At 40.7% G+C, this 14,596-nt stretch overlaps 1 protein-coding gene across 8 annotated transcripts in view; it reads right to left on the bottom strand.

Annotated features, from left to right (window-relative positions):
• The window catches only part of SPEN (spen family transcriptional repressor), an 88,575-nt gene extending 82,324 nt beyond the window's left edge, over positions 1 to 6,251 (bottom strand). For 4 of the 8 annotated variants that reach the window (XM_081488116.1, XM_081488118.1, XM_081488112.1 and 1 more), the window contains exon 1: positions 5,920 to 6,251. Coding sequence is in view for 2 of the 8 variants with exons in the window: in XM_081488112.1 (XP_081344238.1) it covers positions 5,920 to 6,002 (83 nt within the window). In the remaining 6 variants the exon portion in view is untranslated. Of the gene's footprint in view, positions 1 to 5,396; positions 5,817 to 5,919 lie in introns of those variants that run through there. The other 4 variants (XM_081488117.1, XM_081488119.1, XM_081488114.1 and 1 more) reach the window with 1 other exon arrangement.
• Between the last annotated feature and the right edge of the window lie 8,345 nt (positions 6,252 to 14,596).

Raw genomic sequence — 14,596 nt, 5'->3', positions numbered from 1 at the left:
CTATAATGAGAAGCCCTCACACCGAAGAGAGTAGCCTTCACTTGCCACAACTAGACACAATTAGAGAAAGTCTGCTTGAAGCAACGAAGACCCATCATAGCCAATAAATTAAATAAATCTTAAAAAAAAAAAAAAAAGCTGACAACCAACTTCTTTAGCGGGCTCTATTATTCTTTAAAAAAAAAGTAATGCCTGAAAAAAAATTCACACCTACCAATTTACTGACTTACAAAAGATGCAAATCACTATATGTCAAGTGTAAAATACAAAATGTTTCTAAGCAGAGTACAAATATTTTAGTTTTTAAATAAAAGGAATAAAATGATCGGGTGAAAGGTAAAAAAAAAATCACTGAGTCTACTTTAAGAATCAAAGAAACTATGTTAGTCGCTCAGTCCTGTCCAACTGTTTGCAACCCCATGGACTACAGCCCACCAGGCACCTCTATCCATGGAATTCTCCAGGCATGAATACTGGAGAGGGTAGCCATTCCCTTCTCCAGGGGATCTTCCCAATCCTGTGATCGAACCCAGGTCTCCTGCATTGCAGGCAGATTCTTTACCATCTGAACCACCAGGGAAGCCCAAAGAAACTATAAATGTATTATATGTAAGACTACATATACTGTGCATAAACAAGATTAAGACTGTAACAAAGTCAATACAAGATATAACCAGAAAAATCTTCATTTCATTTGTCAATGTAACCGAAACTCAGCATCTAATACAAAGATACAAAGACATACAGCTACTCCTGAAGTTTAATGTTGGACCAAAAATCTAGCACCAAGTATAAAACACAAGTAATAATAAGTGTTTTCCATTTGAATTTTCCACAAATATTCCTTAACTGTAAGAAATGGAGCAGTTCTCATATAATAAAAATCTCTAAACATGCTAGATTTCAATTCATTCTATAATCAAAATGAAATCCTAAGTAATTAAATCCAAGAATTCACTAAATTTAAGTTAGGGTTTTATAGAGACATACCGCTGTGGGTTTTTTTTAGATGTTTAAAATTTTCAACTTGGCAGACAGACACACATGTAAGGAGAAAAAATGTGACTATCTCAATACTTTAACATTACACCAAGAACACCTCACTGCAAAGCATACTTTCACATACTAAAAACCAGCTAGACAGCACACAAAATTATGTAATTTCTAATAAGTTGATTTAATATCCTAATTGATTTCCACAACAGAGCATGCTATTTTCACTCAAAATATGAGTAGATAGAAGACATATAATAAAGAAAAAATTAAAACATATAGTAAAGTGTTTTTAATATAGAAAAGTGTTACTTTAGTTAGTCTCCTTGATCAACAGACTAATATATGTCTGTTTAAAGTTGATGAACAACAATTTATTGCAAAGCATCCAATAATGACACTTGGGAGCACAATTTTAATGATTACATATACTCAAGGTATTTTCAGACTGCAATGTTTACTCTAAATACTGTGGACTAGTTTAATACAGCTCAAACACTAGCGACTCTTAAAAGTAAAAGCAAAAAAAAAACATAGTCCCCAATCGGAATATGCTAGTTTTCACAAAAAAAATTCAATTTTTTAAAAAATTTGAGCAAAATTTGAAACTAAGGGGAAAATGAGACTTGGAAGACTATTTGGAAAAAACTTCAAATTACCACTATTTCTGTAACATCTGTACATCTTTCCGAAGCATTAGTGCTCACAAGATTAAAAATGTCTCCGAAATCAAGCCTGAAATCTCTTCATAAGCATACCAAACAATACAACGCCTGAGCAATCAGTCTACAAGAAAGGTAGTTGGAAAAAGGTGCCCTCTACACAAGTCAAACACCTTTCTTCTTGGCACTAAGCCTTCTGTTCTCCTCCAACATGCCAGGGGCGTTTCTAACTCAGGAAATAAAATACAACATTTCAAGCATTCTGTGTTAATTTTTAATGCTATTTATTAAGATAAGTATAAAAGTATTTTACTTCATTGTTTTAATATGCAAAAGCCTATCATGAAAATAGGTATTCAAAATTATAACATTCAGAAACAGAGGTGTTTCTTCATAGAAACCGGCTCAGCCTAAAAGAATAAACCATAAAGCAGTGATGCAGGCTAGGATGAGTCAAATTTGTTTAAGTCTAAAAATATCTCTAGTCATAGAGTATGTGAGGATAAGGAAACTCTACCACTTTATTATTGTGTCCCAGAAGTAAAGCCATCCAAATTCACATAATGTAACATATATACCAGCTAAAACTGAGTTTCATTCTTTGACAAAAATTTTACATGAACCACTACCTTGCTCAACCTCTGTAAAATCTTCAACCTATTCTTTAGAACTGAGAATGGATGGGAAGAACCTGAATATTTGATTTACTTCAAATCTGAAAATAAAATACAGAGAATTTTTTTCTTCTAAAGGGTTTTATTCATTGGCTCATTCTAATTCAGGGAGTCGCCTCAGCACACACACCTCTCCCTCTAACAACTAAGACAGCAACCAATTGTTGTATAACTCCTCCCATCCCCCTTCAATCCAGCTAACACACCATACAAAGGAAAGGACTTTTTCTATTGTGCAAATTCAGTCTCTGCAATGGATCTTTGTTAAATAAAATTTGATTCAGAAATACTCACTTAATTCTTTTCAATCAGTATATTGAATGCTGTTAAAATAATGAGCACATTATATTATTCTTATTGTAAGAAGGTAAAGCCAAATTTTTAAAATGTTCTGATTACATTCTAAAGATTTGGTCTTTCTTTGGCACAGGGAAAAAAGCCAAATCAGCAAGCTTCCTTCAATCTATTTTCTACCAAACACTGATCAAAATATAAATAAAAGAACTGGCTCTGATCGACCCCCATCCCAAAATGCTTCTCAACTGTCCTGCTCCCAAAACTGTCTCTTTGAATCACTCTTTAAAATTCAAACACTTACTACGAAGCCTAATCACCGTTACAAGAACATTCATTTTGAAACATTTTATATAATGTATTCCCAGTGTACACTATTTAATCCCGTAAAACAGTTATTAGTTAATGTTGAAATCAGCTAGGGAAAACAGTGAAAGTAGGTACTTCAACCTCAGTCTTAGTATAGGTATAGGCATGGTTTTTCTCATTATGATTTCTAGAAGACATCAGAAGTGAATATTCTTAAGTTTTCTTGCAGAGCTATCATTCTGGTGCAACCACTGTTTTATTATCCCTTTCACTTAAATTATTCACATTTAGTTTCCCTCCCTGTAGCAATCACACATTTTACAAAACGTTCTCTACAATAAGGATAAAAGACCTTGAATTTCTCCAAAGTCCATTTAGCTCCATAGCCGGATCAGGAGGAATATTTCTTGTACACGTTTAAGGATAAACAATAAGCCAGACATAGAGATTACCTGTTAGGGGAGTGGGGGGGTGGGGGGTTGGGGGTGAGGTGGAGAGTGGGAACTGGAATTCCCAGGGTTGGAGTAAAGGGAAGATTTTTCTCTGTAAACCTTTTTACACTCTCTAAACCCACTAAGAATGCGCTATCTATCCAAAGGTATGAGCAAACTTGCTTAAAATTCTCAAAAGTCGTTTTAAAAATATAAAGGAGTGTCAGGGACACTCAGTCTACTTAGTTTTAAGATAATCTGCTTTTATCAATAGCATCTGCTTTTGCTCTGCAATAGGTAACACACTGCTTTAAATGCAGTCCTGAGCAATGTACCAGCTAAGCCCTCTTTAATACAGAAACGTTCCTGCAGACCGCCGCCTTCCCAGGCAGCTAGCATCCTCCGTCCGCTCCTCCCTCTGTGCATTCTGAGATCAGCTCTGCTGATTCCCACATAAAGTGGGTACTGGCCGCCATTTTAGAAAGTCATTCACACAGGCCGGACGGCAGCACCATCTACTTAAAAACCTTCCAAGACTCCCTCGGATGACTTCCTTTTTCCTCTCGAACCCCTCATCTCGCCAGAGGAGTCAAACTGCCCGCGACAGGCAGACACTGTTTCTAGAATCTGCATAATGCCCAAATGACACTTCTGGCCACGTAATACTGAGGGGCAAAGCAAATGCTGCAATGCACGTGTTTGCACGTCGGTGCCTACGAATTTCCCAGGCGGAGACCTACAGAGAAGGTCCGCAAGAAGATAAAAGCAAGCGCCATCTAAGTGGCTTTTCTACTCCAATAATCTTGCGCCTAAATGACTTTTCCACCGAAACATTGAAGATACGGGGCCTCCGTATGGGGTAAGGGGTGGAGCAGCGCCAAGGAGCGAGTTCCCAACTGCTTCCCCACGAGCCCGAGATCTCCCCTTTGTCACAGGGGACACAGGCGAGTTTTTGCTCCTGCCTTCCCTCTGCCTGGTTTCTCAGCACAACGTAGTAAACACCGGGAGTCCCTGGAAGCGCGCCTCCCCCAGTCTCGCCGAGGACAGCTTTAGTCGGTTATGAATGGCCTCACTATTCCAGGCTCCTTTTCACACGCGGACACGCGCAGACGCGCGTTCCAGCGGTGAAGATTTAATACCCCAGTAACAGCACCACCAACAGAATCAATGATCCTCCATTTGAAAGAGCGGAGCTCCGCTGCCGCTGCTTCCATTTCCTGATCCAAGCTGCTCAGGAGCGAGCGACGCAACCTATTTTTCCCATGGTGACTCACTAATAAGGGCGCTCCATAATTTCCTTCACTCACTAGATAGTAAGAGGAATTAAAAGTAAACCAAACTTAAAACCTTCCGAGGTCTTGAATATCGGAAGAAACAGTCATTTCCGAGGAGTATCACGTATCTGCCAAGGTCCTCTCGATTTACATCGCTGTTCAGTAAAGCGTCATTTTCGGTTATTTCACACCGAGGGCTCCATCAGCGATGGCAGACAGTGATTTCACAAAATAAAAACAAATGCTGAACGCTACTAAGTAACTAAAATGTATCAAGAACATTTACCCTTTACTACCCCTACTACCCCTGAACAAAAAATACACTCTGGGAAAAAGCTTTCTAGAAGAGCTACATTTAACCTGAAAAGGCTTGCATTTTTTAACCACTGATGTAGGAATTCTGGGTCGGAGGGGAGCAGTCTTATAAAGAAGACTGCCCAGTGTTCAGACCCGGAGGCAGGAGCGCCGGCGCGGCGGGGACTCTGCTGCAGGAGGCGGCTCCTCCTCTGCGAGCGCTCGGTCCCCACCGTCCTCCCCATCCAGGGACCCCAGAGCGCTGAAGGCAGGAAGGCGAAAGAGCCGAAACAGACGCACCAGCTTATTCTCGGACACCATCCTCCGCCCAACGCCACAAAAACAAGGTGGGGAGAATCTAAAACATTTGCGTCCATTTAGTTTCTAGGTCTGTGAGCCTTCCATGAGAGGTCCCTAGAATCCAGTACTGTCTTTCCAGTTCCGACATGCCCCCATGTCACCTACCAAGACTTTTCCGTTTGTATAACCTTTCCTTTCGCACAAAACCCTCTCTAGGTCAGACATATCCACGCGTCCGCAGGGCGAGGAGCGGGAGTTGCTGCGGGACTCGGGAGTTGGCCGGGCCGGGGGTTGTCGGGGCGGGGTAGGGGTTCGGGTCCCGGCCCAGGGGCGGCTCGGTTCGGACGTGTTGGCCGGGACAGCCGCACCGAACTGGGGCAGCGGCGCCCAAGGACGCGACCCCACCGTCGGCAAGCCTGAGAACACCCTCCCGGCGCCGGCTTCGCTGAGACCGAGCGACAGCCGCCTCCTTATTGGGAAGGGAGAGGGTGGCAGCCGGGCCCGCTCCGCCGAGGCCCAACGCCTCGACGCGGAGAGGCGGCCAGGCAGCCGCGCGCCCTCCGCACCGGTCCGTGGGTCTGGCCCGGGTCCCCTCACCAGTTCCGCGCACGGGGAGGGGCCGGCAACGGGCTGGAGTGTTCAGCCGTGCCCGAGGAGAGAGCGCGGCCCCGGGCCTCGTGTCACTCACCGTTTGAAATGCTCGATGATCTTCTCTTCCCGCACATTCTCCGGTAAGTTGCCCACCCAGAGGTGCCTGGTTTCCCGTACCATGCTGGGCGGTGTGCTGGCGACCGCTGGTGCGGGTTCCCCCTCGCCGGCTTCGTACGAGCCCGTCAGCGCCGGGAGGCGAGCGCCGAGGAGGCGGCGGCGGCGGCGGCTGCGGCGGTGGCGTCGGCAGCGGCGGCGGCTCCTCCGGCTCCCCCCCGTGCAGAGACCATCCCTCTCCCCCAGGTTCTGACTCTAGGGCCTCGCAGCTCCGCTCTGCCGCCACCACACACCCGAAGCCGACCCTCGAGCTCCGGAGGCGCATGCGCCCGGGCGGCGGCGGGCGGGGGAGCAGGGAGGAGGGGCGAGCGGGACCCGGGCGGCAGCGACTACGACGGAGCTGGCGCTGTGGCAGCCGGACGCTTCCCACCGGTGCGCGCGACCCGCCTCCCTCACCGCGGGCGCGCGCTCGTCCGCCCGACAGCCCGCCGAGGCCGAGACGCCGAGTTCCTCCCAGCCGGCGCGCAGGCGCGCGAGGTAGGGAAGAACGCGGGGCCTGGAAGGAACGCTCACGCGCGCTCCGTCCCAGTGCGCAGGCGCTCAGCACTCGGTCAGGTCAAGCGCTCTTTCAGGCTTGGGGCACGGCGAGTGCAGAAGCCGGTACGCCTCCAGCGCCTCGAGCAGGGGTCCCAGGCGCTGGCCTGGGGGAAGAAAAGAGAAAGGGGGTTGGTATTCACAAGGCTGCGCGTCAAAGCGGCTGCCGAGCCCTCTCTCCTAGGAGAAGTCAGGACTGCTTCCCCTGCTCACCTTTGGTCAGCTTCTGGCCGTTTCCGGGCACTTGGAGCCGCGCCTGCTTGGGAAAGTGTCAGAACAAGGCCGCCTTTCTCACCGCCCACCTAAGCTATGACGGCTGCAGAAACCCATCCCTCCCAAGAATCATTAGCTTGTAACATTAAGCAATTTTATTTTATATAAGATCTTGCGAAACCGTTTGCAAGATCTCTTTGCTGATCGTTATGGTATACCAAGAGTAGAACTGAAGTGAGATGGTTACATGTCTGGATAGTGTTACCCTCAGAAAATTTACTATAAAATCTAAGCAGAGGGAGGGGATTGGAACCCCAGCCTTTCCAGACCTAAGAGCTTTTAAATTTTAAAGCCTACAGTTGAACTTTTTAGTTATCAGAGCCCCGAAGAAAACCCACAAAATTAAGGCAACGGTATTGAGTCCAGAAAAATTGAATTGTTTAGAACTGTCAACAGCTCAATTTTCTTTTACGTTTTTTATCTACAGAAAAACAATCATAGGTATAGTGCTTTACAGACCAGATTTTAAATATTCGATCTCATTCACTGTATCCTTAAATACAAGCCAACTTATCAAACTGATACTTTGAATTGGGAAATATGGTGACTATAATTAATGGCACTAACACCTGGGGTCACCTGTACATAGTTAAATTGTCTCTTTAATTTCACAGATGGTAAAGCTCCAAGTAGGTTTTTTGTTCGTCATATAGCTTAACAAAAGCTTCTTAATGATGTGTCAGAGAGTCATGTCAGATAGTTATATCAACTTTTCTTGTATTTGGGTTCAGGGACTATACTGTACTTAAACTTGATCTCAGCAGGTCTGCTCAATTGAGATCTTCTCTTCCTTACTCTTAGGATATTAGAAGACTAAACAAGCCCCCCAACCCCTTACACAGTTACAACAATTGCAGAACAAGGTGTGCCTCCTCAGGAGATAACCTTACTATCCATTGAAATGATTTCTGGATTTTTGACAACTTACTCATTAAAAAGTACCACCACAATAGTGGCAGTCATTCATAATTTAGTTAAGGCCTTTAATGCCACTCCAGAGGTTCACCTTGTCTTCATGCAAATCAAAGTCATTAAATGACATGGAAATATTTTTTCTTGAAACTATTATGGAATTGATTCCTCAGTAAAAGTAAAAGCCAATCAACCTATATTCAGATGTAGGACTAGACATTTACATTTGGCCATTTCTCTGTCACAGTTATCACATAAGGAGTGTCAGGCCAGCATACAGTTATCTACACTCATGAACTACATAGTTCTATATACGTGGCTGCAGTTAGCGTTGAACTGACTGGCATTTTTCCACAAAGCATAAATGTCTATATAAGCAGCCACAATTTGAAACACACTTTAAAATATTATGTAAATTACTCATTTAAAACCTGAGAGGCCCTGAATTAGCTGCATCTTCTTAGTGTCACAGAAAGAACAGAAGAGGCTCAGCTCAATCTCATTTTAAGGGGCAACAGACAAAGAAGATTCAAAAAATAGCACCCTGCAATTAGAGAAATAAAGAACATATCTCACCTTGAACGCAGCCTTCAGTTAAAATCATGCTGAAGAAAATTCAAGGGCTGAAAAAGGGGAGGGGGGTAGCTTTTAGAGCAAAATCATTAGAAGAGAGGCTAGAGTCATTATTAAATGTGGTATTTTGTATCCATCTATGACTCCCACAGAACAATAAAAGGATAAGCTGAAACAAAATAAAAATCAATTAACAGGTAGTTATAATTTCCCCATGGCACAAGAATAGGGAGACATTAAATGAAAATTGAAAGCAACATGTTTGCCAACTAAATTTTTTTAATGTAGTTCTCTTAGATTTTCCTAAAGATCTTGTTACAGCAGTGCTGTTTCTCCAGGTAAAAAGCAGAGTAGATATGTAATTTCATATAAAATTTAATTTGAAATGGCAAAGTTGTTTGCAAATACTTCCAAGCCTCCCACCTTTTGGGAGGTAGCAGAAGAGAAACTGTGGAGTGGATAATTACTAACATACAAATTGCTAAGCAAAGTTGAGTTAAAGTTCTCCCGGAAGACCTTTAGAGATCACAGGATATCAAGAAGATGATTAGCAAATGCCAAATGAAGTTAATATCATTTCCCAGTTTGCCAAAGATTTATCAAACAACTGAGAAACAGTCTCTGTTTAACAATATAAAGGCTAGAGAATTCCCTGGCTGTCCAGCAGTTAGGACTCAGCACTTTCACTGCCCAGGGTCCAGGTTCAATCCCTGATCGGGAACTAAGATTACACAAGACAGGAGGCTATATATATATATATATATATATATATACACACACACACACACACACACACACACACATACACACACACATATATGTATTATATTAACATATTTGGGCTAGCAAAATCCCATTAAACATTACTTGATAGCACCTCATACTCAGATTCTCTTGAAGTGTTATTTTCATCAAAATACTTGTTTTCAGACTTATAGGCACCAAAAGTAGCAAGCAAGGTATTCATTTTAGCTTCTTGGGTTTTTATTTATTTGTTGTTGTTGTTGTTGTTGTTCCTTTTTTTTTTAATATAAATTTATTTATTTTAGTTGGGGGCTAATTACTTTACAATATTGTAATAGTTTTTGCCATACATTGACATGAATCAGCCATGGGTTTACATGTGTTCCCCTTCCTGGACCCCCCACCCACCTCCCTCCCCATCCCATCCCTCTGGGTCATCCCATTGCCCCGGCCCTGAGCCCTTGTCTCATGCATCGAACAAGGAATGGTGTTCTGTTTCACATATGATAATATACATGTTTCAATGCTATTCTCCCAGAACGTCCCACCCTCACCTTCTCCTTCAGAGTCCATAAGACTGTTCTATGCATCTGTGTCTCTTATTCTGTCTCGCATATAGGGTTATCGTTACCATCTTTCAAATTCCATATATATGCATTAGTATACTGTATTGTTGTTTTTCTTTCTGGCTTACTTCACTCTGTATAATGGGCTCCAGTTTCATCCATCTCAGTATTTCTTCTTGGGTTTTTAAAAATCTGATATACACTTCTCAAAAGAGAATTCTCAGCCTATTAAAATCTCAATGCATCAGCCTAAATAGACATGCAGATTATTTAATGAGTAAAATAAATTTTATTTCTGTTCAAATTTTTAGTATGTTCCTGTGATGTCCCTAAAAATATCATTCTGACTTCAGTTAGGCAGATTCATTTGAAGGAAAAGTAGTTCACATTATAAGTGATGAGTTCCAATGAGCAATTCAGGTGGGAATTCTTTCCTTTTCTACAAAAGTTAACATTCACTGGTTAAAAGTAATGTCCGTGCTCCTTACTGATTCTTCAGCATAACACTACTTGACCTTGAACTTTGAAGGATACCGAAAAACACTGATGGTATGAATGAGAGACATTATAGTATAATGGAAGTACCCCCGTGTTGAGTCAAAAATTCCAGTTCCATTTTTGTCACTGGCTATATGGCCTAGTAAAGTCAGTTAAATTCCTTAAAGTCTGAATATCTTTATCTGCAAAATGAGGGTAAAAGTATCTCTTCTCTATCTAGTAAGGCTGCTAGAAGTATCAAGGAAGATAATACATGTAAAAGTATTTGGAAGTAGCACAGCCTAAAAATATCATGAATACTATTAAGTTGACTGGTAATTCCATATTAATATCAGAAGTAAGCATCAGGTGAAGTTAAAAACATACCAAGATCAATTTACAGCTTTTTAGGATTAGACCCAGGTGTTATAGTCAAATCAGCATGTGTGACTGCATATCAACTATGAAGTTCTATGAAGTGCATATCAACTATGCACTCTTTTGCTGACTTTTTCTATTGCAAAACTCTTAATAACAAAACTGGTAACTACATGCCCTTTGCACAGCCCTGAAAATCAAATGTTGGGTTTTCTCAGTGCTTTTCATGTTTTTTGACAACGTATCAGAGAGCACTGGGAAAACTTTTGTTTCTGTCCCTGGGCAGAATTATTTACAAATATTTACAAGGGCAGAATTGTTTTCATAAGCATTTATTTTTGTATGTTTTCAAAAGAAAAACAGCCCACACTTTATTCTCTGATTTTTTAATTTAACAGTTAATAATTTATGGTCACTGAAAAAGATCAAAAAGTAGGATGTGATCTCTTCTTTCATCTATGATAAATGGATGGTGAAGTGAATTTTCCCATGAGTATGAAAGGTAATTCGGAAAGGTGACATTAAAAGCAGAGCCATTTGCAAAGGGGAATTAAAATAGATGTGCTTTTAATCAGGTCTCATTTTCACTGTGTGGACTGCCTGTATTTAGCATGCTAGATGTGCTCAAAGAGTTCAGTCATGTGTAATGGCAGCCCAATGGGGAAAAGCATCTGAGCCTCAAACTCAAGCTTTGAATGCTAAGGAGCCAACAGAGCAGATAAATTAATATCACCATTTAAATAGGAGACAGAATAGTTACCAGATATTTAACAACAATTTGGTTACCAGTCGAGTTCCACACTATGAACTGTTTCATGAGAAAACATACTTAAAATATAAGCACTGTTCCTAAAGGCATAACATGAATATATACTAACTAGTTCTAAAATGTTTTGTTATGTTTTAATTTAACAGCTAATAATTTATGGTCACTGAAAAAGATCAAAAAGGATGTGATCTCTTCTTTCATCTATGATAAATGGATGGTGAAGTGAATTTTCCCATGAGTATGAAAGATAATTCAGAAAGGTGACATTAAAAGCACATTAGACACATGAGAACCTGACAATACAAGCAACCTCCTAGTATTAGAATAAGTTTCTTTTTTTTCCCCAGAACAGTAGAAAATAAAAAAGACAAAACTACTACATTATTCTCAGAGTGTTTTGACACCTTGCTAGTTCTGACGGTCAACCGATGAAAAAGACAGACCAGTCTATTAACAGATTTATTTTGATATGGGAGGCTCACTGAAGTGAAATTATACATGTGTCAATGATAAAACTCCAATCAGTTGAATTGTATTACCTAGCCAGTCCTTCTCTAAATCATTCTTTCACACTTCACAATCTACTTTACTGTTCAATTCTCTAAGAAAGTTAAATTATTTATTCCACACTGTTTTTGGTTTTCCATAAATGGATATAATGGCTGATATTTTCTTTTTAAAAAATCAATTTTTATATTTCTACCATCTCCTTGGAAAGTTGCTAAAAGTTAACTTTCTTCCCTCTATGAGGAAATACTGCTAATATATCTAATATTTAGAATTGGGAATACAATTTACTAATTCTTATGGCATTGAATAAAAAATAGACAGGAAGGATACTTAACAAATATTGATCATGGTTGTGTCTAAGTGGTAGAATTCAATTTTTATTTTTTTTTGGCTGCATCTCGAGGTTTGTGGGGATCTTAGTTCCCTAAACACGGATAGAACTGCCCATGCCCATTGCAGTGGAAGCCCCGGAGTCCAAACCACTGGACTGCCAGGGAAGTCCACAATTCAAAACTTTTTTTAAAGTTCTCATTCATCTATATTTTCTTAACTTCTCTTTGGTTAACATGTATTGCTCTTGCAATTAGAAAAAAGTTAAAATGAGTTGGAAGTCAGCTTCTGGGGGACTTGAGTTAAGGGCTCCTCTGAAATGCTGGTACTTCACTACATTATATCAACATTTATGGTAACAGCTCCCACGTGAACAAAACACTATTATTATTATTCTCTGTTAATTCAGAGAGTTAATTTAACCTTTTAAAACTGTACTGCTAATCCTCATGTGAGAAAAAAACACCTCTTCACTGTAAGTGATATACAATAGCCAAAACACCCCAGATCTAAGAGATTGTCACTTAAGCATCAAGAATTAAGCATAATATACATAATGCAAATCAAGGCTGCTGATTAATTTAGAGAAAACTATCAAAGTACACTTGATACCATCTCAGAAACAATAGCACCAAATCAAATATACTTAGTATCTTGTTACATGTGTATTGAAATTTTCAGATTTAGGGTGTTGAGCTCCCCTACTGATCCTCTGAAAGGCCTTGCTCTAGTTTGAAGTAGAGAATTCAAAATATCCTGAACTAATTCCAAATAGGTTTGAAACTGTTTACATTTTAATTAAATATTGCTATTTAATAATGATGCTACTTTAAGTCATATCTGCTTCAGTATTTTGCTATTAATCTTCAGGATGGTAATGATTTCTAATTTTATATATATTCCATAATTAGACATTTGAAACTTTTTGGCTTAAAATAAAACCACATTCTATTTAAACGTTAAGTAGGACATGATGCACTTCTGAATTAAATGCTGAAATTATTTTTAAATTTAAACAGTTAAATTTCAGTACTTTGATAAAGGAGAAAATAGAATTTGTTCAAGCTATATACTACAAAAGTCCTAGAAACCATCCCTTACAGTTCTACTTTGAAAATACTTCGGCTGAAAAATAATTTGCCTCAAAATCTCTCTCTTAGAAAATGCTAGATTAACTTAAAACGCTTTTTCTAAGAAAACAGAACCAGCAAGAGTCATAACTAAAGATTTCACTATATACTGTTAGCTGGTGGGAGGAGCACGATGAGATGAACTAACAAAAGCAGTTTTGTGTTTTACCCATCCCCCACAAGATAATTTAAACACCCACTCAAGCCTAAACCCTTCACTTAAAAAAATTCACCCAAAGAAGTGGGCTTTAAACCTGGTTACTTTTGCTCTCCATGGTTTTCCACTTAAATACATAGTTTCTGTTGAGATCAGTTTCTCAAGATTCTAATTATTAGCACATAAGAAATTTGCTTTAAAAAAAGAAATTTGATTTTATGCCTAACTAAAATTGCAAGACGTACATACTCAAAATTTTCTTCCCTTTATTTAGTAGTGTTATCCTTATTATAGGAACTTTGCCTTTAAATACTCTCATTAACCATAAATTGTTAAGACATAATCTCTACCAGAAATTATGCAAATTCAAGGGACTATTGCTATTGATCTCATCTTTTCCAAGCCTCAAAAGACAGTATAACCTTGTTAGCAGGGGCAGAATTCGATTGCTTGCTGGTACTTAACAGCCTCAAGACAGCTAAGAGTTCCTGTTAGGAATCTGGCACCAACTCAAAATTCCCAGCAGGAAAAAAGATCTCCCTGAACTAGGACCCACTGAGTGGCTCCGCCCAGAGCGATGACCTGGACTGACCTCGGATTCGGCGTGGTCAGTGGCTCACTAGCACCTGCGGGCAAGTTAGCAGGTGCTGGAGACCATAAAATGCAAAACTGCAACTGCAATAGCAGTCTCTAGGAGCCCCCAAGGTGCCTTTTTCGCAAACTCCCTCTTTTAAACCTTACATCTCTGAGGCTCTGAAGGTACTTACATGGCTAATGAATATAGAAAGACAATTAGTCCACCAGGGAAGCGAAGGTGGTGTACTTCAAAAGAAGAGTGGCAAGGAAACAAAACTCAGACTGGAGAAGTGGCAAGCCTCCACGCCCTGCCAAGCGGACCTTACTGAACCTGCTGTATTTCAAAAAACGAGGTTGAATGTAAGTGGAATACGTGGCAAGGTAAAGAGCTGGGGAGTGACGGAGCGGGCGGGTTGAGAACCTACAACCCTGATAATAATTTCCACCACACTCCGAAAGGAAGAGGAAAAGAGAACAAAACAATAGGCACCTTAAACAAAAGTAAACGCGGTTACTATGGTTACCAGGCTCCAACCTCAATTCTGCAAATGGAGACAAGAGCGGCACGCCAAAGCCCTTTCTTTGTCTGCATCCACACTCGGAGGACCAGCCCAGCTGCCAGCCCCACCAGCCCCAGCAGAGGCTGGTGTCGAGGACCAAGCGCAGGGTTC

This window comes from Giraffa tippelskirchi, chromosome 5 (assembly GCF_054371585.1).
Source record: "Giraffa tippelskirchi isolate mGirTip1 chromosome 5, T2T-mGirTip1v1.2.pri, whole genome shotgun sequence".
NCBI lineage: Eukaryota > Metazoa > Chordata > Mammalia > Artiodactyla > Giraffidae > Giraffa > Giraffa tippelskirchi.
This window is presented reverse-complemented; position numbering and strand designations above follow the sequence as displayed.